Here is a 26,707-nt window from a genome sequence, read left to right as displayed (position 1 = left end):
TCATGAAAAACATAATTTACTAAGATAAATAACATAATAATTTCCAAACAAGATTGAGCAAATGAAGCAAATCCAGATATGAAAATAAGAAATCTAATCTAGATATGAAAATAAGAAAGCTAAAGTTTTTCCACTGACAACAGAAAGGCTCCTGTGTGTTTGTAGACAGTGTGTCCACTGAAGAAGTTCTGTCTTACAGACACACATATATTTTAATTTTTAGATTTAATATTTGTTTGAATTGCTGAATTGAATTTAAAGCCTAACAGCTATAGATGTTTGGGAATTACTATTGGAAAAGACATTCATCTTTTTGAGAGGATTATCTTAACTATATCTAGATTTTATTTGGGGTACGGTGCCAAAATAAGAAAATTCGCATAATAATATAAAATATCAATATATTTTTAAAAGCATTTATATTTCTAATACGAATTTAGTTTATCAGTTCATTTTAACATGCAATAAATTATTTTATCGCATGAATGTGCGGTTATGCAGCAATCTCAACGATTTCAAAAGTTGCTTCAAATTATTGCTATTTTAATAACTATTATATTCCTGGTATTATGTTATACATAGAAAGTTTTACAACATGAAGAAGCAATTAATTCACTTTAGAACCAGAATAACTAAAAACATGGTTAAATAATTTTCACAACCATATTGTAAAAGTAAAAGGTTGTTCTATTTACCAGATATTTATTCAACAAATGAAAATGCTTTTACATAATGATATTGATATTCACGTGTTGTAACAGACTGATTAGATAAATATAAATCTTTAAATGAATTTTAACTCCAATAACTGGTCCAGTATCGTCCAGATCTCATTAGCCTCTTTAAAATAACCAGAGAACAGTCCAGGGAAACAGTCAAACACACAACAAACAAAAAAAATTGGTTGATTGATAATCGAGGACGCTTTAGGTTACTTATTTCGGCAAAAATATGGAAAGAGTATCGAATCGTCCTTTAATGGAGCTCTTTCCTGCAACGTCACCAAATGTTAGATAGGACATTATCAACAGTAAGGCTCCTTTCAAAAGTGACTAAAAGTATTTAAATAAAAATAATTTAAAGCTAGGTACATAATTTGTGTCTTGCTAAAGCTGCTCGATGGGCTGGTCGTAGCAGGTACTATGATTACGAGGAATGGTCACTTCCAATAGGGGTGTGGGGTAAATAGTTTTGTCTTAATCTTAGCGTAGGTTGTCATGAGTAAACCAATCGACACCTTCTTTCCTGCATTTCACCGTCTTTCCTCCATTTAGAAATGTGCTCTCGCTTGTTACCATAGCAGACAGCCCCAGACTTTCAGTCTGAAATAGTTGTCCTCAAAATGCATTATATGTGTATTGTTTTTAATACTAGTTATTTATTTCTAACCATCAACAATCATTCCAAAATGATAATTACAAAATGGAACAAAGCATTTTTTATTAATAATTTTACATTTTTGAATCAAGTTAATTTTTTAAATTTTCAACCTTTTTTAAAAAATCGTAAAGTGTATGATTTGTTAGTAAGCAAAAACCTTCTTACTTAAGTTAGAGTTTAAATTAATGTATTTATTCTATAGAAATTTGAAATCTCTTCTTTTGTCAAAAATTATGAACGAAACCTTTTCATCTTTAATATTTAAAGCTAAGACCAAATATTTAGCTGATTGGTTACCTTATTAGCTTTATTTAATTTCAATTGCTGGGATATATTTTATCTGCAATTTATTTAAATTCTCATATTTAATAATAATAAAGATAGGACATTTTAAAAAAAAATTCTTTTTTTAATTGTGATCGCCGCAAGGCCACAGGTTACCCATTGGCAAAATGGTTGCTGTCTAATTTTTTTTCTTCTTCTTCGGTAAAGCAACTTTATTGTGTTTTCATCTTCAACCTCTTTAACTGTTAATCCTGAACTGCTCAGGGCACTATTTCACAGACATATTGGAATGCAGCTCAGACACATTCTGGGTAAATTTTTTTGATGACTGAATAGACATTGAACAGCCAATCGAGATCAATATTAACATTTTCAGATTGGTACAATGGTGTTTGAAGGAGATTGTAAGCTGCATCATACACCCGTTTCGGATTCACAAGTTCATACATGAAATATGATTTGAAAGCTAGGCTTTTTATTTTTCAATTTTACATGAATAGTGAATGAATCATTTATATTGTACGGAAGACAGTCTACGGTTTTGTGCAAGTCATTGGGTACGTTGACTATAGATCCTTCTATCCTTAACACCCAACTAATCAACACCCAGTTCTCGTATTTGCATGAAAGGAGTTCAGAGAATCATCACTCGCTCTTTGGTAGGGTTCTATTCTCTCAACCACTTTATACTTTTGTGAGAGACGGGCTTCATACTTGAGTTTGCGAACGGAATCCTTTCATTTTTCCCTTTGTGCGTACGCTTAAGGTATTCCCGTCTACGTTCTTTGGCGTTTTAAGACTCGGTAAGTTTAGGCCTTGGCATCGTTTTTTTTTCTTTTTTTCTTCTTCTTCTTTTTCTGTTTTTTTTTTTTTTCTTCTACTTTAACTTTGGGGACAGTGTTAATCAGTTTTGACCCTCTTTATGTGTGATATTCACCTGAATTAGTATTGAAAACGATTCAGCAGTATGAACTGTAGGTTAAAATTTTTGATTCTTAATTTAAAAAAAAGAAACAAAAATATCGTTCAAATGATGAGATTCTCTTTTATTCACAACTCATGGAGTATTTATGGGGTCTCTCTGGTCCCATATCTCAAAAATATACTCACCAACTTAATGCATAACAAAATTAAAATGAAAAAAAAAAGAGTTCTAAAAAAATTATCAAACAGCAGCGGTCGCTATAGCAACGCAGGCATTGTCGACGCATGCACACTGTTTACTATTACTCTTGATTATTGTAGTTGAAAAATATGAGGACACCATCAAATCCAAACCAAGATCTATTTTGCCAATGAGAAAAAAGAAGAAAAAAAGAAGGTAGATAGTTATTTGAATTCAGAAAATTCCTGAAGAAAAAGAAAAATATTACAAATATTGACATTAAAACTGTTATCTTATAGAACACCGCTAATGTATTGACATAAACGATTATTAAAAAGATTATAGTTATTGTTAACTAGGAACTTTTTTCATCAATATTATTATAACCTAATTACGTCATAATCGCGCGGTAAGGCAAAGAAGGGTAACATTTTAATTTTTTTCCCTATGAAAAGGCGAGTAAAGAAAAGAAAAAAATTATGATAATTGTTTAAATGAAGTACATAACATTTAATTTAGAAATAACTTCTTTAATAAAAGAATAATGCGAAAGGATGCTCATTAATTAATGGCGGAAAAGGTTTTTATTAATCATGTATAAAATTATATTCCATCGTAAAATCACATTATTCTATTAAATTTTTATGTAATCGTTTCGCTTTTAAACTTCATCAACAGCTACAGCTATGATGAATTTGGAAATTTTGTAAACTAAAACTAAACTAAAAATAATGATAATACATCGAACGATTTCATTAATTTCAATTAATGTAATAAAAAGAGGTTTTTATTACGCTTAGCGATAAATTAGAATCGAACAATTATTAGAAAAATTACTAAAGAATTCACATTTTTTTTATAAATGTGACTGTAAATAATGGTTTTAGAGCCGGAACATTTTTAGTGTTAATGAATTTTTTTTAGTATTGTTGAAACTTTATTTACTTCTTAAGTAAATTTAAAATTTCAGATATTTCACATAAATCCATCTTGATTCGCAAAACGAGTAATTTCATGAAAAGACGGTAATTTTAAATCAAACCGCTTCGTTCCTTTAATTTTACTTTTGCTACGAAAAAAAACCTAACAGGTTATGTTGAAAATTCTTTATTAGGTAAGCTCCAAAAAATATCTCTGAGTTATGCCAAGGGTGACACCAAGTTATCTTTAGAAGGTTAACCATTGGGATCCACTTATTTTAACACCTATGGTGAGGGTGGAAGATAGTATGAACCGTTTCCCCATGCATCCACACACCTCCTCGCGTCACTGGGAAGGGCAACTTCTTTTTCAATCATTGGTTGCATTGACAAATATGGTTAGAATGCAGCATTAAAACCTACACTGTCTAGTTTTTTCTCCGGATCTAGCACCCTAAAACTTTTATTGATTTCTCACATTTTGAAAAAAAAAAAAAAAAACTTTTTTCTTTTAACCGCTTTGTGCCTAGCGTTCCCTGTGCCTAGCGTTTTTTTTAGCGACTCCCTTTTTTAAAGAAGAAAAAGGTGATAACGGTGTTTCATTAATATGATTTATTTTTCTGAAAGAAGATTGTTCTGTCTATCATAATACAGGGTGTTCTCGAAAGATCGTTCTTTCAAATCAATAAAAAAGCTTTAAAGTTAATCACGCCTGACAGAAATTTAATTTGTGCTATATTTAACGATATATATCATAGAATTATTTTAAAAAAAAGGTTATGGTTTTGTAGTCTTACTGGAATACTAGATAAGACGACATGTTTCGTTAAATAAAGAGAACAATCATTCTTGCAATCGAAACAACTATATGACATTAAAAGAATATTAGATTTGATTGGACTGCTATAAATCATTCGTTTTTTGTTGACCATGCCTTCAACAAATCAAATGCGAGATAAAACATTTTTACTTTTCGTTGTAGATGAAAAACGTCTGAAAGAAATAATGTTTATTAATTCTACAAGTAGTTTTTTTTTTAATGCGAACAGAAACATGTCTATTTATTACGATTTTTTTGTATCATTTTTCTTAATTCTTTGTACTTGTCATTTGATTATTATTGTTAATAACGGTTATTTGTTTGTCCTCATTTACAATTTCTGTTTTGAATTTATTATAAATCACGTTATTTAATTCCTTTTTTGGAGTGTCTACTCCATCTAAGAATATGTTCCCAGCTTCTCATTTAGATGCACTTGCTGATTCATTTTAAGAAAAATAATATCAATAAAATTCCAATATGATGCTACTTTTTAATTTTACAGTAAATAATAGAATAGTTTTTATTCAAAAAGTTTTTTCCCTCATTTCACACAATTTAGGAAAGCAACAGAGTACTAGATTTGCAACAGAGTACTAGAACGAGTTTTTGTTTTTAGTACACCGAATTTCATTTATTTATTTGTTTGAGTTTTTTATTATAGACCCCGCTTTCTCCAAAATTGTGAGATGGAGGAATGGCAAAACTTAATTTGTTTTAAAACTTAAAGAAAGGCTTTAAAAAAAATTTCCATTAAAATAGAAAATAAAGATTATTATTTTTTTCTTCGCAATTTTTTGCAACATGTACTTATAAAAAATGTACTTATAACTCCATTTGCAAAACATTTAAATGATTTAAGGGCCAATCGATGCATATAAAAATAACATTTTGCTGTTATGTCAAATGTGTTTGAAATTTCAAATTTTAATTATCGAATAATTTTTGCGTTATGAGAGTAAGAAGCGTAGAAATTTTTTGACAGCTACAACTATTTTATTTATTACAGAAGTAATTTTTAAACTTACAATGTGTGGTAAATTGCACCTTACAGTACAAAATACATCGATAACAGGAAAAAAAATGTGATTTAAATTTACATTAAAATGAATCTGCACATTATGGTATCAATATTAGTGATTTCAGATTTTTAGAAACACACTTGAAAAAATGATGTGAGAAAAAAATGTTAAGTATAAAATTCGTTTTAATTTAAATATTTTGAATTAACTTGTTTGAGCCCCCCTGTCTAGGGAGACTTGACCCCTTGTCGGGCAAAATCTGGCCCCATCCTTGATTGATTAATGGCGGAAAGGGTTTTTATTGATCGGGTACAAAATTGCATTCCATCGTAAAATTACGTTATTGTATCAAATTCTTATGTAATCGTTTCGCTTTTAAACATCATTAACAGGTATGATGAGTTTGAAAATTTTGTAATCTAAAACTAAATAATAATAAAAAATAATACATCGAACGATTTCATTAATTTTAAAAAAAGGAGGTTTTTATTACGTTAAGCGATATATTAGAATAGAACAATCATTAGAAAAATTTCTAAGGAATTCAGATTTTTTTATAAATGTGACTGTAAGTAATGGCTTTAGAGCCGGAACATTTTTAGTGTTCATGATTTTTTTTAAATATTGTTAAAACTTTATTTACTTCTCAAGTAAATTTAAAACTGCAGATATTTCCCATAAATCCATCTTGATTCGCAAGACGGTAATTTCATGAAAAGATGGTAATTTTAAATACGAACAGCTTTCCATTAAAAAGTCCACCACGAAGGCAAAATTCCTCCCAATACTCAATCCAGGAGTTTCCTGGATTGGGTTCAAAATTACAAGGCTGCAGAGTTGAACACTAGTAGTAATAAACTCAATAATTGGGTTGGCTGTCCAACGATAGTTATAAAATAAAACCAGCCCATGAAAATTTACAAACTGCTGACAAAAACATGATCCAAATCGGCTCTCAAGTTATTAACTAACAGACTTTTGCTTTTACAAAATAGAAAGATTAGTCAAATATTGAATAGCTCTTGTATGGCATATCCATGATAGAAAATAACGTAGGATTAAATTTTGCAGTATCGCATTTTTCTAAAAGAAGATTCAATTTATAATTTTGCATTTATTCAGAAATAATTTACATTTCTGCTATGCGATATAATATCAATATGAGAATGCCTATCAGCTTGATTTTTTTCTCTCTCTCATTTAAATTATCATTCTATTATTCATTTTGTGTTTTCAGTTTCATTTTGTTATCGAAGAAGCATTGTAGGGTCATCAGTTGCATTATTTGTGCTTAACACTTTCAAACTGTATTTAAAGTAAAATAGAAAGAAACTATATTTTAATAACATTTTGACAGGAATCTTTTTAACACTGTCTGATTGTATTTACGTAAGTACCATATTTCTAAAAAATTTTCAATATGAGTTCAATTCATCGGTAATTTCTAAAATAATTTGTTAAGAATAGTTAATTTACTATTTTTTGTCCTCGCCTTCGCAAAAAAAAAAAAATTGTGCACATTAAGGGTCATAAGTTATTGTGCATGCGAAGAAACAAAAACGATGTCGAAATCTGTCAGACGGCGAGATCATAGATATCAAACCAGTTTCATGACCATATGAAAAGTGGTGGTGTTTCTATACTTTTCAAATAATTTCTGCTTCTTTCGGCAATCAAACAGGTTTTGAGGTTTTCAGTGGAGCCTTCTACTGAAGTGATTCGTCAGATTTTAAAAGTGTTTTTGCTTTTTTCCTCTCCTTTAAATCTTTGATGCAGATGGGACAATGGTGTCCCTTACATATTTTTTTTCTGAGGCTGCAATTACAAAAAAAAAATTATTTTAGTAATTTTTATTTTAATGGTTTATAAATATTATATTAATAATTAATGTTAATTTTATATTATAGTTTCTAAATATAGTTTTAGATTAATAGTCATAAAAAATATGTCAGATTATCGAAATCATATTCGTATTAAAATATAAAATCCAAAAAAGTAGTTTAAAAAACAATTTTTTTATTCCTATTCAAAATTTATCAATAACAGATTTTGTGAAAGAAAAAATACCAATGATGAATAACTGTTCTCTAATGGCTCTATCACACGAGAGAAAATAAGAGCAACCGTAAGTGGAACCTCCACTCTATCCGCAACTCTTATAATATTTTCATTTATTTTAACCAAAATTAATGCAAAATATTGAAAAAGGTACGAAAAACATTTTTAAAAAAATTTCAAAAATTTTAATTAAAAAAAATGCATCGAAAGGATAAGTATTAATTTTACAACCCGTTTTCTTATAAATTTTAATTATTTAAGAAATTTAGCAATATTATACAGAAACTGTAATAATCATTTTCAATATACGTATGCTTGAATTTCTTTAAAAAAAAAAGAAAAAACTTTGCACATTAGAGGATATTTTAAACTTTGCACATTCCAAATTAATACTTAAGAAATAAAAACTATCTTTTTTCTAAAGACCTCAATAACCAGCGGTTTAAATGGCTTCATACTTTTTAAAAGGGTTACTGTAATGTTTGGCAACTGTTTGGCGATCGTTCAGGCGCACTTGGCGCATTGTGTCACCCCTTCGGGGGCATGCTAGGAATCGAGGGAGAGGTATGTTTATATTGGTCGGGAGAGGTTCTCCCTTGGTTGTTTAAGAGCTGGAGGCTCTGAGTATAAAGTATAATGACTAGTTTCTTTTAGTTTCAAAATAAAGTTAAGTTTATTGTTATGAAAATCTGGTGTAATTATTTGCATGGAATATAGTCATTACAACACGCTCTCGTTTCGAACACCAGAGATTTGCACCGATAGAAAAGCAATTTCGGAAGTAGAATAAGAAGTTAGTTGGAGAATTCTGATCTGAGAGAAAATGTTCAAAAGCGTACGAAAAGAAGATTTGGTGACAGTTTTGTCAGAGATAGGTGAAGAAGCCAGTTTGGAACTGAAATTAACGGAGCTGAAACGTATGTTGCAAAATAGCAAGGAATACTTAGACGATCCGGACTTTGTTAAAGAAATACTAAATACTACAGTAGAAAACAGGAAGAGAGCTGAAGAGACAGAAAAAGCGAAATTAGAAGAAGAAAAAATTCGATTAGAACGGGAACACGAAATTGAGCTGGCGAAGATCCGAACGACACGAAGTATCGAAAGCAGAAGCCCAACCCCAGACGATCAATGCAGCCGTGGAGAAAACGAAATTTCCCTGGATAAACTGATAAAAGGAGTAGAAACCTTGACGATTCCAGTACCGAAGAAAGCGGAAGCGTGGAATATATTTTTCGACTCCATCGAAAGAGCATTTAAACATAAGAATGTTCCGGAAGAATTCAAAGCAGAGATATTGTTGAAATTAATTGGGGATAAAGCTGCCAATGTTCTTGTTTATATCAAGGGAGAAGATTTAAAGGACTATCAAAAAGTAAAAACACTGATTCTGAAGGAATATGAACCGACCCCCCAAACCTGTTTGGAAAATTTCAGAAGAGCAAAACGTTATTCAGGAGAAACACACATCCAGTTCGCTTCACGAATGACCGCAACATGGGATTATTACTGTAAATTAAGAAATGCAGAAGATATTGATACACTTAAAGAACTAATTATATCCGATAAGATATTCCAAACTTTAGACGGAGAGACAGCGTCCCATATCACAATACGACAAGGAAATACATGGTTGAAGCCTCAGGAATTAGCTAGAGAGTGTGACATTTACTTTTCAGCGCGAAGAAAATCTTTTGATGAATACCGAAGTGAAGGAAAACGCCCGAGATTTGGAGACGCAACATATTCACCCGAAAAGTATGTTCCCCCTCAACTGAGAAAAGAATATCCGAGACAAGAAAACAATTTCGTCAGGCAAAGAGAATGCTACATTTGTGGGAGCTATCGACACATTGCGAGAGACTGTTCCGATAGAAAGAAAAAGAATGAAATGACGGGAAAGCGAAATGAAAGGGATCACACAAAAATTTCAAGAAATTCGAATAAAGTATCAAGCCGAGAAGAAGCGGTGGTAGCGAAAGTAGATTCATCTCATCTACGTAGTGACGTCAGAGAAACCATTATTAAACCCCTGCAGAAAGTTAATATTTTTATCAACTCCGAAGAAATCGAAGCAATCGTCGATTCTGGAACTCAGATTTCAATTCTACATTCGTCATTCATTCCGGATGTAAAGGAGAGAGATGGAGGGAAAATTTTGTTAACTTCTGCATTCGGACAACAGATTGAAGTAAAAGTTTGCCGTACGCCGATTTATTTAAGAAATGATGGAACTAACTTATTTAATTCAGTGGATACCTTTATTGCTGTGACGGATGAATTAAATGTGCCTTGTTTATTAACTCCCGAAATACATGAACTGTTGATCAACCCCCCAGAAAAGAACATGGATTCCAACATCGCAGAAGAAAGGCGTCAGAACGAAGAAGAAAAAATGTTCGTTTTGTTTACTGAAACAGAAAAAGAGAAACAAAATACGACAGAAGAGAGAAATGAAGAAGTGGAGGAGAGGGAGAAGGGCATTGCATCAGTTGCCCCTGGCAACCAGTCAAGCTTTGGGGAGTGGCTAGAGGATAATGCAACAGCCAATCCCATCGAGTCTACTGTATCGACAGCCAAACAGCTGTTACTAGAACAACAAACATGCCCGACTCTGCACGAGCCTTGGAAGTTGTCGAAGGAAAAGAAGGGAAACTATTTTATTATGGACGGACTCTTGCATCATGAAGAAAAATTGTTTGGAGAAAAAATACGCCAATTAGTTCTCCCATTAAGTAGAAGACAGAAGGTACTTGATCTAGCTCACAACTCGGTATTTGGATGCCATATGGGCATGCGGAAGACAAAAGAGAGAATTAGATATTCCTTCTACTGGCCAGGAGTTTCTCAAGATGTGGAACACTTTTGCAAAACATGCAGCGAATGTCAATTAAGAAGCCCTGAGAAAAGGTCGGATAAAATTCCAATAACTCCAGTAGCAAGACCTGGACTGCCATTCGAAATAGTAAACATCGATATTATTGGACCCATTGATCCACCCTCTGCCAGGAAACACAAATATATTTTATGTCTTATAGATCAACACTCAAGATGGCCGGAGGCCATTCCTCTGAAAAGCTTAAGTGCAAAAGCTACTTGCACAGCTCTCCTCGAAATATTCATGCGAACAGGAATCCCGCATACTATTGCAAGTGATAATGGTACAAATTTCGTGTCAAGACTGACTAAAGAATTTCAAGAAAGATTGGGTGCCCATCCTAGATTTTCAACCCCTGGATACAGTGCTTCCAATGGACTAGTTGAACGATGGAATAGGAGTTTACAGCAGATGCTACATCATGTGATAAGGAGCGACCCATCTAACTGGGATAAGCATATCCCATTCCTGTTATTTGCTTATCGGGAAATCCCCAACTGCACCACTGGAATATCACCTTTTCAATTAATGTATGGAAGACAGCCAAGAGGACCTTTGGCAGTGCTAAAATCATCATGGTCTGGTGAAATACCCATTCCTCCAAATTTGAGTGAATCAGCTGTCGAATACTTACAACAGTTGAAAATAAGAATGGAGCAAGCTGCAGAACAAGCTGAATTGATGGCAAGTGGAAAACAACAAAAATACACTGAATATTTCAATCGAAGATCTGTACCAAAAAGTTTCAAGAATGGTGACCTAGTTTATTTACTTATACCGGACTCTAACAACAAGCTTTATGCTAGATGGAATGGTCCTGGAGAAATAGTGAGTCTTATTCCTCCTCACTCGTACAAAGTAAGACTACCAGATGGAAAAATAAAACATGTTCATTCCAACAAAATAAGAAAATTTCAAGCTCGTGTCAACGCCGTTGGAGTGATATTCGAAAATGAAGAAGATTTTGGAGAAGTCATAACTCTACCAAGAAAAGAGTTATCAACCCCTTTGGAGTATTTAAAAATTGAAGGAAATTTAGATCTAGAAAATTTGGATAAAACTCAGAAGAATAGTTTAATGACCCTCATCAACCAGCATCAAGCATTATTTACAGGAAAAGTAAAAATGGCTAAAGTGGAATCCCACAAGATCAGATTGATTCCAAATGTAGAAAGAAAGAAACCACATGTATATAGGATCCCAGAAGCGTTGAAAACAAGAGTTGATGCAGAAATAGAAGATTTGTTAAGTTCAGGACTAATAGAGGAGAGTGAAGCTGAGATAGCTCACCCAGTAGTTTGTGTAAACAAGAAAGATGGAAGCATCAGACTCTGTGTTGATTATAGAGTTCTGAATGCGGTTACTAAAGCTGACGATTTTCCGATGGAAGATGCAGTGGATCTAATGTACAATATAGGAAGAGCCAATGTAATAAGCACGCTTGATCTTCTCAAAGGTTATTACGCCGTTCCTATGGAGGAAGAAAGCAAAGAATTTACATCTTTCAAAACTCACCGTGGGCAGTATCAATTTAAAGTTCTCCCATTTGGATTGAAAAATGCCGCTGCCACTTTTCAGCGAGTTATGAACAAGTCACTAAAAGAGTTCAAGGAATTTTCAAGATCATATATTGACGATATTGCTATTTTCTCAAAAGACTTCGAAACCCATCTTCAAGATTTAGAAAAAGTCTTTACAAAATTAGAATTATTAGGATTTACCATCAACGTGAAGAAATGTTCTTTTGCGAAACCTCAAATAAAATATTTAGGACACGTGATTGGATCAGGAAAACATCAACCTGACCCGGAGAAAATAATAGCCATTCAAAAATTGGAATCACCAAAGACGAAAACTCATCTAAAAAGCCTTCTAGGACTGACGAATTACTACAGGGAATACATCCCAAACTATGCAGACGTCGCGTACCCCCTCACCGAACTCACGAGAAAAAAACAACCGGAGATGCTTGAATGGAGAGAAACACATGAGTCTGCTTTCCAACGGCTCAAAGAGAAATTGGCGAAAACAACGGAATTGATTACCCCTACCCCCAACGAGCATTTCATCATCCACTCTGATGCTTCACAGGTGGGAGTAGGTGCCTGCTTGTCTCAACGGAAAGGCGACTCAGAAGTACCAGTGTGTTATGCCAGCCAAAAGCTTTCTAAATCTCAACAGAATTGGCCCACTATTGAGCGAGAGGCCTATGGAATAGTATGGGCATTGAAGAAATTCGAACCTTGGATATTTGGCTCCCCAATCAAAATTGTGACCGACCACAACCCACTGGCATTCATTGTTAAAAATGCTCCCCAATCGTCTAAGCTCCAAAGGTGGGCGCTTGCCCTACAAAAATATAATTTAAGTATCGAGCACTGTCCGGGAAGAAATCTTAAAAACGCAGATGCCCTTTCCAGACTCCCAATCTCAGGTGATTAAAAATTAATAAACTGTCGAGGTCAATGCAGACTTAAAAGTTATTTCATGACTCTTATATTTTTTTATTAGAGACTCTAAGTGTTTATATGCTTATATTGATATTTACTTGTGGATAAATTTAAAATAACAGATATTTTAGGTAAGTGCTTAATTAATTTGAAAACATATTTTAAAGTAAGATTTTTATAGTTCAAAAAAAAAAAAAAAAATTAATGATTTAGTGTTTGAAAAATAGTAAATTTCATTGTTTATATGTATAATTTTAAGATATGATTAAAATCCATGGAAATATAATTATTGAATTGTAGTGTTTATACATGATCTTTGAGGTGTCATGGTTTAAAAATATTTTTTATTTTGGTTTGTAGTAATAATTGTTTAATTGATAATGTGAGTATTAAATATTATTAGTATTACTGTGTGTCAGTAGGTTATAGTAAAGGTGGATAATTATTCTTGTATTAGATATTATTTTATAACTATTTTTGCTATAAAAAAAGGTTATATAGGATTGAATTGTTGATTGCTAGCGTTATAGTGTATAATTAATAATAACTGAGTTCATATATGAGTAGTTTGAATATCTCATCTGTTTAATATTCCTATTATGTTTTCATTGGAAATATTGCATAATCATGTTTATCGTATGTATCATTCTGTATTATATTTTTTTTTTTTGATCGCAAACAGTTGTTTTTTTATTTTTATTTTCAGATTAACGATTAATTATTTGTAATATAATCATTATCTTAGGGGGAAAGGTGTAATGTTTGGCAACTGTTTGGCGATCGTTCAGGCGCACTTGGCGCATTGTGTCACCCCTTCGGGGGCATGCTAGGAATCGAGGGAGAGGTATGTTTATATTGGTCGGGAGAGGTTCTCCCTTGGTTGTTTAAGAGCTGGAGGCTCTGAGTATAAAGTATAATGACTAGTTTCTTTTAGTTTCAAAATAAAGTTAAGTTTATTGTTATGAAAATCTGGTGTAATTATTTGCATGGAATATAGTCATTACAGTTACTTTCTACTTAATTGCGTAGTATTTTTTTGTTTTGTTTTTGTTTCTTTAACTTCATTTTGAAATTATTACGGAACTTGTCCTGTCAGTTTTTTCTTTCCCTTCCTTTTTGTAGCAGTGTGTAAACTGTACCATTAACCAAAGAGATGGAAACTGACGTTTTTCTCTCTCAAAAAATTTTTTTTAAGACGTAAGACATTAATTCAGCACAGCTTCTTTTAACTCTAGTCGAACAATTAAATAGCACATTTGTTCACTTTACAGAGTGTTTCGTAAATACCACCCTTAATATGTATTTTTCTAATCCTTATCAAATATGAAGTCAGAGAAGTATGTACATTGGAAGTAAAAAATTAATATTTAGCGAAGGAAAAGCAAAAATGCTATCCATATCTAAAAAATTACATTTGAGGTAAGTGAATGTAATAAACATCAAAATAAGTTTAACTGAAGACACTCGAAGGTATTTACCGGTTGTATTACCTGAATGTGTTTACCTGTTGTTTTTTACGTACACCTCCCTGCACTGTAATTTGTCAGATTTTGATAGCGTTTTTGCTTTCTTTTGTTTATAAAAATTATAGATAAAAGAAATTATTTTATCGTTTTTAATGCTTAGTTAGTATTGAAATGACTAACTTATTTATAAGTTAATATCTTTTTCTTTTTCAGTTTGAGAGGTTTTATAATTTTTTTTTTCTGTTTTAAATGGTAAATAATCAAGTTTTACGTCACTGAACTTCGAATGCCGTAATACACATAATTATTTTCTTTTTAAAAATCAAAGATAAATGTAGTATAGATAATATAGGAAAATTTCCTTCTTGTTCAAACTTATGTAAAAACAAAATTATTTATGTCTGCGGGATTTAAATTTAAATGATGAGTGGGCAACAATTTTTGAAGAACTCAGTTTCTGTAATTATATAAGTAGGTAACTTCTAAGTTAAAAAGCAATAATTTAAACAAAGCATATTTACTTCCCAAAGAAGTTGAGTTTAGTTTATTACGATTGTTAAGATTCAAATGTTCAAGTAAGACTATTACATAGCGGACTTCTATTTGGTAATATTTAAAAATACAAGGCATTTCGTAATGATCTCACCAGCAATGTATATTTCTTAGGGCCCTTGTCAAAATGTGAAATAAAAAATATATACCCATTAGGGGTTGTAAATTAACATTTACGCAAGAAAAAAGAAACGGTATAGAATTACTTGTGAATAAGGCGGGATATTAAGCATTAAACCAATTTGATTGCCTTAGAAAATTTAGTGGTGGTGCCTACTAATCATTTTTTAAATCCCATCTGTTTCGGCAATCAAACCAGTTTTGATGTTTCCAGTACAGCATTTATTTCAGCAGTGATTGGTTACATTTAAAAAGGGCTTTCTTTCCCCATCGCTTAGTGATCTTTAATCTGTACTTCTTTTTTGCGTCATTTTTAGTAAGTATAAGGGTAAGCCGTGGTGATTCAGGGGATAGATGGCTCGTCTTCCAATTAGGTGACTCTGGCTGGTAGATACGAATTCCACACCCGGCTAGCACCGACCACCGAGCTGACGAAAAATATTCTCAGTGGTAGATGGATCATGATATTCCTCTCCATGCAACTCAAATGCAGGTTTATTCCATCAAAAAGTCCTCCACGCGAGCAATTTTTCCCTATTACTTAATCCAGGAGTTCGATTGTCTTCTGGATTGAGTTTACAATTACAAGGCTATGGAGTTGAACATTGGTAGTCGTAAATCCAACATTGGGTCAGCTGCTGGACAGTTATAAATGTTAATAAGTATAAAGGCAATCGTTCAACACGGAACACACAGTATATACAGATTATTGGCAGTATTCACATTCATAACTGCTAACCTGATTAAAAAATTGTATTGCCTCTGTTTTCAAATAAGTACTAAAATACTTCTAATGGTTTCAATAATTTGTTTATCTGTTATCTTTTAGGTGATAACATTAGCCTGAGCAATACTGAAGATCAACTTAGCAACTCACGAATTCTCAAAAATTAAAAATGTCGGATTTCATAATTGATGGATTCTCACTTATAGCAGAAATACTCGCGTGGATCATTGTCATAGCTGGCGTACTTTTCGTACTTTGGTGCTTCTGTGGTTGCTACATATATTTTTGCGTAGATTGTCGCAAAGATTTAACAGAACATGCAGAAAGACCGCCAAGACCCAGCACCCCAGTAATTGAACGGACCAATACTTTAATGAACATTACTACTATCACTGATGTGGAGAGTGGTTTACGTGTCTTCGATGTGACTGCCATAAATTATGAGTCAATTAATTGAAATTACATCATTTCACCGATGGCTTACTTCCCTAATTATTTAGATAGATCTTCGAATAAACTGTATTTTATTATAAAAATATTTGCAAGGAAATTATTAATTATTTATTTAACTGTATCCAACTCTAGATTTAGATCACGTACTTAATTGTATCTCAGTCTAAGACAATGGCAAAAATAAAGCGCAGACGATTACAGAATCGTGCCTTATAAATTATCATAGAATCTCGTCAGTTTACAAAAGTAAAGCATATAAGCGCGAGTCCAACTTGGAAAGTATTTTATCTCATTTAAGTCTAAGACCATTAGCCAAAATCACACAACGCAAAATGCAGGCGGGGCAAATTTCTTAAGAACGAAATAGCATTCTGATAAATTTTCTTGTATTCTAAATATTTCCTGCAAGTCTATAATAAACCCTATTTCGATATTTCTGAGAATGATTGGGATTATTATTGCAACCATTTTCTATGAATAATTTTTAGTATTGATATTATTGGTGAATATTTTTTAACATGATTTTGTTGAATAATAATAGTTTATGGATGGTGTTTTCTACACTAGGGAACGCTGCTAGTTCGGTACCGCCTAAATTTCTGGGTTACTGTTTCCGTTGTATTTTAAAGACATTTGGCATCATTGTGTTCTGAGATTCTTGCAAACAATGTATTTGATTACTTATTGTGTTTACAATGCTAATAATACTTGTGTTTACAATGCTAAAAGTTATAACACTAACGTAAGATGGTGCACAGCTTGCAACAAGAACAAACAGTAATAAACTTATGGAAAGAGGCCAAATCAAGATTACCAAAAAAGCGAGTTATTCAAAATCTAGCAACCATGTCACCTTTTTCAATAATAAATAACAAAATAACTAAAACAAATTTTCACTCCAAACTCCCCAGAATTACATAATAACATTAATATCTTATGAAATACGGCAGATTTGAGCTCAGAAATTATCTAATTTATTTCTTTTATTGAAAACAAAATTATCCGTTTGAAAACATCGGCCATCAGAATAACATGTAGTAAGCAGCTGCAAACTTTTTAACCGGAACTAGAGTAGGTGCCGAGCTCGAGATTGTTATTGTTTACATTTCTACTGAAAACACCATCCATTCATTGAGCTCGAGACAAAATTTTTTAAATTATTGATTTAAATATTTGAAACATAATTTGTGTTGCCAAGAAAGTTTTAATTTCTCTATGATAAATTGTTGATCTTCTTCATTCTACGTTGAAAAATATGAAAATAATTCATTTTTAATAGAAATAAGTAACTAAGTGCGACTGATTTTTAATAAATTACTTATTTTTATGTTCAGTATAGTTCGAACAGTTTACTTAATTTTAAGTAATTTAATTTTTTAAAGGTTATTGTGCTTTTTATGTGTCTTATTATTTAAAATTTTAACATTATGGTTTCAATTCTGTGTTTGAATTTTTTTCAAAATCTTAACATATAACTTGGGTAAAGAATATGATATAATAATTTTTTATTTGTTTTAATCCAGTGAGGGCAATACGATGAATACGGCGATATGAGGGAGATACGAAATATAACTTAGTTAAAGAATATGATATTATAATTTTTTATTTGTTTTAATCCAGAGAGGGCAATACGATAGCGTTTCATTCTGGTAATATAATCATTCTTAAAGAGTCACAATGCTACTTTGACTAACAGAGGAGTCCGAGGCACAAGATTTTTATTCATGTTACGGAAATCTGTTTTAATAACAAAAATAAATTTAATTTTAGTATTTTTCTAAATAAGTCCTGTAGATTTAAACCACCGTTACTAAAGACGCAAATAGCTTTAAATAAAATATTTTAAACTCTTAAAAATCTTTTACGTGCTCACAATAAACAAAATATGAAAGGTTAAACATTTAAAATATGAGTGTGCTCCCTTATACTTGGTACTGCATTAACAGCACGATAAAAATAACAGGAATGCCAAAAACAGAGAAAATAAAATTCAGCAGAGGTACGTGAATAAACAGGTAAACATTCAGCCAGAAGAGTAAAAAACATTAAAAAATTAGTAATTTTAACAGTGAAAGTATTATGGAATTTTCTCATTTGAAAAGTCTCCCAAAAATCTAGATCAATACATTTCTTTAAATAATACACACATACATTTAAAAACCACTAATTTTTTAACAGTCAACCTTTTAATGTTTACTTTCTTTTAACTGTGTTATATGTAAGTCTGACTAACTGAGGTAACTTCCTTCCATTTGCATCATTTTCGTTTTTGCCATCCGTACTATTTTAAAATTATTATCATTAAGAGGTCTGAACTTTGGATCCCTCTCCTCCCCGAACTGTGGGGACCATATTTCTCATAGTGGGGCTACCCCCAATATTTAGGGAGTTAGATATTCAAATCCGTTTAAGAAAAGGGCTGTTTATTCAGAGAAAATACGTTTTTGTGTCTGATTTCGTAACTTTCAGTATCATCTGTCCTAATTACTTAGAATATTTGAGGTCACCCCTATAAACCATTAAGATTGAGTCCTAGAACGTGAAGATCCAATCATTAGATCAAAAGTTATTCAGGGTGGTCAGCTTTTCTTCTCTTTCTTTTTGGCACACTGTACAAGAATTGCAGCATTGAGAAAAGATAATCAGAAGAATAAAGCTAGTAATGAATTATTAGACATATTAATAAGCTGACATCCAGAATGTACAGTAGTGTAAGAATTACTGAAATAAATATTTATATTTAAATAGATAACTGAACTCTTTCTAAAAAGTGAAATATTGTGGAATTTCACCAAGAAGATATAGAGGTATATGTATAGATAAAAATTACACTACAACTTAAAAGTTCAGAAACATTCCCTGAATTTGTAACCCTCCTGAATTCTTGAAAGGAGTATAGTCTTAATACTCAAGGGTACAACCCTCTCCTATTACACTATGAGAGAGATATTGCCTATAAATAAAGGAACAAAAAAGCCAAGATCTGAGCACTTACGGACACAAATACAAAAATGTCAACTTAAAACACTTTTTTTGTTAATTACTAGCAAGTTCAAAAAGAGTAATCACTAAAATACAGTTGAATATTGTGCATTACTTTTATCATAATGCATAAAAACAAAGACTTGGACATAGAAAAACAAATAATATTTATTCCAAATTCAAGATATAAATGCATTCAAATTACAAAACGTTTTAACAGTCATTCAAATTTCTCTTTTTATAACATGGATGAATACACCTGCGGCTAAATTCGATCCAGTTTCACAATTTTGGGCACACCAATTCAATTTTGTTAAATTTAGAAAATTATAAGGTGAACAAGCATTGAATATGCTCTTGTGAAAAATTATGAGTTTTTTGAAACAATGTTCATAAAGAAAATACATGATTACGACATGACGGGAAAAAAAACTTTTAATCTAATAATTTACTCTTTAATGAAGAACACTTAAAACATGAAATTCACAGTTCACTTTTCTTAGTAGTATGAATTTTGTAGTGTCTATCTAGACTAACTTTTCGTATAAAAGTTTCGTTGCATATACTACAAGAAAAGGATTTTTCTCTTGTGTGAATACGTTTGTGTCTAGTTAATGAAAACTTATATTGAAAGGTCTTATTACACACATTACATAAAAAAGGTTTTTCACCAGTATGAACATGACTATGCTTAACTAATGATGTATTACGGTTAAAACTTTTATGGCATACTTCACAAATATAAGGTTTTTCCCCAGTATGAATACGTTTGTGAATAGTTAATGAAGACCTATGCGAAAAATTTTGATTACATATATTACAAGAATAAGGTTTCTCACCAGTATGAACACGACTGTGTTCATTTAGAGTTTCTTTACGAGAAAAATTCTTTTTACATACACTACAAGAATAAGGTTTTTCACCAGTATGAAGACGTTTGTGAGTAATAAATGAAAGCTTATGCGCAAAATTTCTGTTGCATATATTACAAGAGTAAGGTTTTTCCCCAGTATGAACACGACTGTGCTCATTTAAAGATTTCAAGGTAGAAAAATTTCTAGTACATATGCTACAAGAATAAGGCTTTTCTCCAGTATGAAGACGTTTGTGATTACTTAATGAACACCTATATGAAAAACTTTTATTACATATATCACAAGAATATGGTTTCTCACCAGTATGAACACGAATATGCTGCAATAAATTTGCCTCGAAAGAAAAACTTTTATTGCATACATTACAACAAAAAGGTTTTTCTCCAGTATGAATGCGTCTATGTTTAATTAAAGAATGCTTAATAGAAAATCTTTCATTACATATATTACAAGAAAAGGGTTTTTCCCCAGTATGAACACGACTGTGAATAATTAAATTTCCTTTTAAGGTAAAACTCTTTTTACATATACTACAAGAAAAAGGTTTTTCTCCAGTATGAAAACGACAGTGAAGAGTTAAGTAACTTTTAGAAGAAAATTTTTTTTTGCACACATTGCAAGAAAAAGGTTTCTCACTGGCATGAACACGTCTGTGAATAATTAAATACCTATTTCTAGTATAACCTTTATTGCAAATACTACAAACATATGGTTTCTCAACATTGTGGACACTATTAAAACTAGGAAAATCCTTTTCTATTGAAAAATCCATATTAATTAAGATACAAAAAGGCTCTCTGTGGTTTACTAAGTTTAGTCTAATTAAATGATATTGTGAAAATCATATGAAGTGAAACAAAATAAAATAAAAAAATAAAATAATTCTTGTAATTATGTTAAAAAGAAATTTTTTTTCCACATTGAGGTGAGTAAAGAAGTCAAATGAAAACTTTTAAATGGAATTTTAATAGAAGGTTAACAAAGTTTGAAATATTGAAATCATTATCGATAAATGCAAAGTTTGAAAATATCATGCAACATAATAATGTTTCAAATTAAGAAACTAAAAGCATTAGACAATATTTAAATATGTCCCTAGGAAAAAAAACCAATGCCACCAACATTTAACATGCAAATCTGCTTTTGACACAGTTTAAGGAATGGATAAGGACTTGCAATCAGTAGCAATACAAAAAGTTGGGTCTATATATTCTAACGGCTCTTAGAAAAGTGCAGAAAGTTTTGTGATAAAAATCTAAAAGGAATGAGAGAATAAACATTATGAATGGACATAGAAATATTAGAAATATATGTATCATATGAAAAAACAGAATTTTAAAAAAATAAATTATTTAAGCAATAAATTCTAATTCAATATATATTAATTAATTTTCATGAATTCTGAAATACTTTATAAATAAACTAATTTTTATGTATCAATCGAAACATCGTCTGAAGTAGTAGTAGATGTAAAAAAATTACCAGAATAAAAAAGTATAGTTTTTAGGTTGGTATGATTGAAATCAAGATTTAAGTTACTCGATTTTTCTTTTAAAAAGATCATTGATTTAAATAAACTATGATTTTTTTAAGAAATCATTAATGTCAACAATGATTTATTTAAAAAAAATTATTAATTTAAGTCTAAAATATTTTTCATACTTTGTGAATATTAAATACATTTAATGCTCAATTTCACTGATAATGAAGATTTTTTACAATGAAATAATATAAGTGATGCACGTAAATTACAGTACAAAATAGACTTTAAAAAAAAGAACTAATAGAGGATAAAAATGGAATGATACTTTTAAATTATATACATTAAAGTAATTTTTAAAAAAATTATGATGCATAAAAATTTGCTAGTAATAAACATATTTTAAATATATCTACTTAGTTTTAAGTGTATTTAAATACAAGTGCTCTTAAAACATATTAAATATGCAGCTAGTGTACATCAATAATGAAGAATGACTTGTTCTATCTAGAGTTACTTTAGAGAACAATTTTTATTCACAAGTAATTTAACTATAGAGAATAATTTTGTACCAATAGTGTTTTCCAATCTAATTTACTCTTCATAGGATATTCAAATGATGAAATCTCTCAATCTCAATCATTCATGAGAAGTTGAGCTTGAAAACCTATAACAATAAAATATTTTAACTATTTTAATAAGAAATATTAACTATTTGCATTATAATATTGTTTTCAAATAAATTACATATTGTAAATACATTTTGTCATAAGCTTTGGTTGGCAAAAATAAAAAAAAATCTGATTTAAATATACAAATCCAATTTAAATTAAATAAATCTGATATTTAAAAAAAAAAAAAATTCTATTTCACCAACCCTGGAATGGTTTTATTACTATTGGGTTGTTCGGAAAGTAATTTATTTTTTTATGAAAAGAAAAGGCGATTTTCTTAATTTTCTTGACGTTTGAAAAGTAAAACATATACGTCAACACAGTAGCACTAATTAGATTTTGTAAGAACTTGGGAAATCTATATGCCGAACTATATGTTACAGGAAACAAAAAAATAGTTTTTGTTCCTCATTTCTCACAATTTAAGAAAGCAAGCAAAAAGAAGGCTGGCTGAACAACATGGTTTTAAGAGTAAGATGTTGATATACTTTCGAGATAGGAGCTTGTCTTCCTTTTAAAGTGCATTTAGATGTAAACATACTCTCTTAATAGGGATAATGGTTTTTTCTGGATTTGCAACAGAGTATAACTAGTTAATACCCATCAGCCTTTATTTTTGGTACACTTTAAAGCTGAACTACTTAGCATAATATTAGCAGTGCATATCACTAAAAAAAAATTAAATATCATTGGCATAATAGAATTTTTTATTATTAATAGGTAGAATCTTGAGCCATACATAGACTTATAGAATATCACAACATTGTAGGAAAAGTAAAAGGATTGCTATTTTTTGTGTGTTATCTTTATTTTTTATCAGCAAGAGTCAAATGAATTTACAAAATAAAACCTTAGCTACCATTTTGTTCACAACTAACAAGGTAAATTTACATTGTTCAAATGCAGGAATCAAGTTCGCTATTCTGAAGAAGGAATTCTGGAAACTAAAGAATACAATTCAATAATTTTTTTCTAATAAACAATAAAAATTCATATACATACCATACTAGAGCCAAACACAGACATCAAGCTATACAATTTAAATATCAATCATAAGTTGAGATTGATTATATAAATTAGCGAAGTTAATATTTTATTCTATAAGTTCAATATCAAGTCTCAGTGCAACAAAGAAAGTGAATTTATTAGTTAAGTTCGATCAAATCTAATATAAAAATTAGGAATGCGATTAAGCCGTTTGATGAGTGCTTGGAAAACAAAGATTATGATAGATGATGATTGATAAAACAAGGAGTAGTGATTGATGATTTGAAACGCTTCATGCTACTTATTTCTGTCTTTGCATCTCATCGTATTAAAGTTAAGCGAAATCAAATTAAATATCTCCAAAGTTTTTACGTAACATCTTTGGTGGCGGTAGGGTCATCAATACACTGTGTGTAAAAGTATAGACATATCTATGCATTGCCCATCTAATTGCGACGTTCTGAAATGTCAGGTTGCGATACGTAAACTCCACCATTTTGGCAAAACTGTAGCCCTACAATGGATTCCCGGGCACTGCGATATTGCAGGAAATGAGAGGACTGATGTTCTGGCAAAGAGAGGCATAAGAATTCTCCAGGCTCTTAGTAGCCCAGTCCCCTTCTCAACTTTAAAAAGGATTATTAGATCAAAAATCAATGGGAATTCCCATCATCAATTATCAGAAAGGGTAAAAATCAAAGTGTGGGGAGATCTTCGACAGAACACCATTCCAGACTGGCCGCTTCGCGAAGCGATGGCTTAGTTTCGACTATATACCGGACATGACTGCCTAGCCGCGCACCTGATCCCTATTGTTCTCTGTGCATGAGCCAAGCTGTTTTTGATGGCAGCCACAACCTGCGCTGCAGGGCCTTCCGCGGGTCGTCGTCTACCGAGCGATATTGGGAAGCAAGAGTGCTCCTGAGGAAATGACTTTTTACTTTCTTGTTTTGTTCCTGTGTTTTTGCTTTTCAACATGTCAATTCACCTCTGCCACTTGAAATAAATAAAAGTATAGACATAGCCACTTTTTTTTTGTACTGTACTAAGTACAATACAAAAGAATGCAATTAAATTTAATAATTAAATCTTCATATACTAGGACTCAATTTTAATGGTTCGGGACCTCCAATGTATATTTAATTAATTAGTCCATATACTTTAAGAAATCCGACACAAAATCATACTTTCTCCAAATAAGCATAACCTTTTTTTTTCTTATGGAATTTGGATTCCTTATACCCTTGTAGCGACTAGTATCAACCACCATCAACAGATGGCGATACCAAGGAGTGTGACGTCATTCCTTTTCCTCACCTCTACCAGGGGGAACGCCACTATTCATTCCTGCTCGAGCACCTGACGATGGCGGATCTCAACGATCAGCTCTGACGCTAGAGACTCTCGCTATTTCCTTCGCGTGATTTCTGAAGCTGTATTACAATTATGTTTAACTACACTGTAGTTACTTATATTCATTAAATCTGTTATATGTTTAATATCATCGTTTGAATGGACTATCATTCTCCAGCATAAATGAACACACGCGCTAAAGATGGTGACCCGGAGTTGAACACGCAACCTATGTTAATCGGCCAAGGATTACAAAAATAACAGGTCAGTGGTATTTCATTTTACTTGATTGTTTGTCAGGCATCTCGTAGAGCTTTTATTTAGTTATAATTTAGGTGTATTTTTGTTTTCGAATAACCTTTAGTCTTAAGCTACACGTGACAAATTCAAACATGGCAGGCATCCGAATGCCCAGTTTCTGGAGTAAAGAACCCGATCTATATTTTGCTAATGTAGAGGCCACGTTTTTCTTAAATAAAATCGACGATGATTTAACTAAATTTCAGTTAGTTATAGGATCCCTCGGACCCGAGGAATTAAAATTAGTCAGACCGCTACTAGATCCGACTTCTAACGACCGTACTTACGCAAAACTAAAACAAACTCTTATCGCTGAATTTTCGCAATCTAAGCAGACTAAAATTAAAACTTTGTTATCACAACTGAAGTTGGATAACCAACAACCCACAACTTTGCTCAGACGTATGCGAGAATTAGCAGACGATGCGCTATCGGATGAATTTTTAAAAACTTTGTTTCTCAATCAATTGCCTAATTTTGTGCAAGGTATACTTGCGATTTCTAACGAACCGTTAGACGCTTTAGCAAGACAGGCAGATCAAATAATTGCTCTATCGAATCCACAGCAATTTGAGACCCACGCTGTTTCAAAATATCCCGACCCTATTATTGCAGCATTAAGCAGCAAAATTGAAGAGCTCACAATTAAAGTCGATAGATTATCTCGAAGTAAATCCAGAACTAGATATCAAGGTAGAAACCGATCTAACACACCCCGCCGCGTACAGAATAATTCAGGCATGTGTTTTTATCATGAAAAATTTAAAGATAAGGCACGCAGATGTAGAAGCCCCTGTAATTTTGTTCCTAGCTACGTAAATGATTCAAAAAACGAATAACGCGAACGGTTGACGAGACGCACGCCGTTCATTTGCATAACAATAAAAGTCGTCTTTTTGTAAAAGATGCTATAAGCGGTACTTATTTCTTAATCGATAGTGGAAGCCAAATCAGTATTCTACCGCATTCTAACCCAAATAAAATTAAAGATAGCAACGAATTTAATTTGTATGCCGCAAACGGCGAACTTATACCAAACGCTGGCACTAAATTAACTTCTGTCGATTTAGGTTTGCGACGAAAATTCACATGGCGTTTCATTTTGGCTAAAACAAAATACGCGATAATAGGATCAGATTTCTTGAGTCATTTTCAACTTTTAATCGATTTTAAAAAACTTTGTTTAACTGACCCTCTTACCGAACTTAGCACCAAAGGAATTTTTCGAGATTCGTTATTCCATTCGATCTCTACTGTTGTTAATCTAAACAAATATGGCAATATTTTAAAACAATTTCCTTCGTTAACGAGACCTTTTAACCCTAAAATCGATCCCCCTATGCACGATGTTTTGCACTATATCGAAACAGGAGATCACGCTCCAGTTCAGTGTAAATCACGCAGACTAAACCCAGAACAATATACATTTGTAAAAAAAGAAATCGAGAACCTTTTAGAATTAGGTATTATAAAACCGAGTAATTCACCCTATAGTTCACCGATTCATATAGTCAAAAATAAAGCGGGCACTTTTCGCATGACCTGTGACTATAGAATGCTAAATAAAATCACGAATCCCCAATTATATCCCGTCCCGCACATCCAAGATGTAAACAATCAGATAGCTGGTAGCAAAATTTTCAGTAAACTTGATATGACTCGAGCCTATTTTCAAATTCCAGTTTACGAGGCTCACCAGCATAAAACCGCTATCGTCTGTCCGTTAGGTAAATACGAATTTACGCGGCTAAATTTTGGAATGCAGGGAGCCGCATCATCATATCAAATGTTTATGGATACCATTTTACGCGGCCTCCCCT

The 26,707-nt window shown here is 31.7% G+C and overlaps 3 protein-coding genes across 4 annotated transcripts; 2 read left to right on the top strand and 1 right to left on the bottom strand.

Moving 5' to 3' along the window:
- The first annotated feature begins 8,068 nt into the window (after positions 1-8,068).
- LOC147806462 (uncharacterized) lies at positions 8,069-16,435 on the top strand. Of its 2 annotated transcripts, none has more exons than XR_015435906.1 (2): positions 8,069-13,049; positions 15,886-16,435. XR_015435906.1 is itself a non-coding variant. In XM_087169199.1 (2 exons), exons 1-2 carry the CDS (start codon positions 8,414-8,416, stop codon positions 15,948-15,950), a joined length of 4,554 nt encoding a protein of 1,517 aa, XP_087025325.1. In that variant the 5' UTR covers positions 8,069-8,413; the 3' UTR covers positions 15,951-16,435. The 2 variants fall into 2 exon arrangements, 1 of the variants encoding a protein (XP_087025325.1); XM_087169199.1 differs by having other exon boundaries at positions 8,069-12,902.
- Positions 16,436-19,368: 2,933 nt separating this feature from the next.
- LOC122271021 (uncharacterized) lies at positions 19,369-24,313 on the bottom strand. Its single transcript, XM_087169200.1, has 3 exons — positions 23,250-24,313; positions 22,146-22,240; positions 19,369-21,348 (listed from the first exon to the last, which is right to left on the bottom strand). The coding sequence occupies exon 3, from the start codon at positions 20,863-20,865 to the stop codon at positions 19,702-19,704; it is 1,164 nt and encodes a 387-aa protein (XP_087025326.1). The 5' UTR covers positions 20,866-21,348; positions 22,146-22,240; positions 23,250-24,313; the 3' UTR covers positions 19,369-19,701.
- Positions 24,314-24,979: 666 nt separating this feature from the next.
- On the top strand, positions 24,980-25,726 carry LOC147806461 (uncharacterized). Its single transcript, XM_087149630.1, has one exon. The coding sequence runs from the start codon at positions 24,980-24,982 to the stop codon at positions 25,724-25,726; it is 747 nt and encodes a 248-aa protein (XP_087005756.1).
- Positions 25,727-26,707: the final 981 nt, after the last annotated feature.

The sequence above is a fragment of the Parasteatoda tepidariorum genome, chromosome 8 (assembly GCF_982258835.1).
Source record: "Parasteatoda tepidariorum strain Cologne lab strain chromosome 8, Ptep-v5.0, whole genome shotgun sequence".
Lineage (NCBI taxonomy): Eukaryota > Metazoa > Arthropoda > Arachnida > Araneae > Theridiidae > Parasteatoda > Parasteatoda tepidariorum.
This window is presented reverse-complemented; position numbering and strand designations above follow the sequence as displayed.

Excerpts from the sequence above, each read along its gene's own strand:
- LOC147806462 (XM_087169199.1), top strand. The coding sequence starts at position 8,414 with ATGTTCAAAAGCGTACGAAAAGAAGATTTGGTGACAGTTTTGTCAGAG. Across the intron at positions 12,903-15,885 it reads TTCCAGACTCCCAATCTCAG|GTGATAACATTAGCCTGAGC; the intron begins GTGATTAAAAAT and ends GTTATCTTTTAG.
- LOC122271021 (XM_087169200.1), bottom strand. The coding sequence starts at position 20,865 with ATGGATTTTTCAATAGAAAAGGATTTTCCTAGTTTTAATAGTGTCCAC.
- LOC147806461 (XM_087149630.1), top strand. The coding sequence starts at position 24,980 with ATGGCAGGCATCCGAATGCCCAGTTTCTGGAGTAAAGAACCCGATCTA.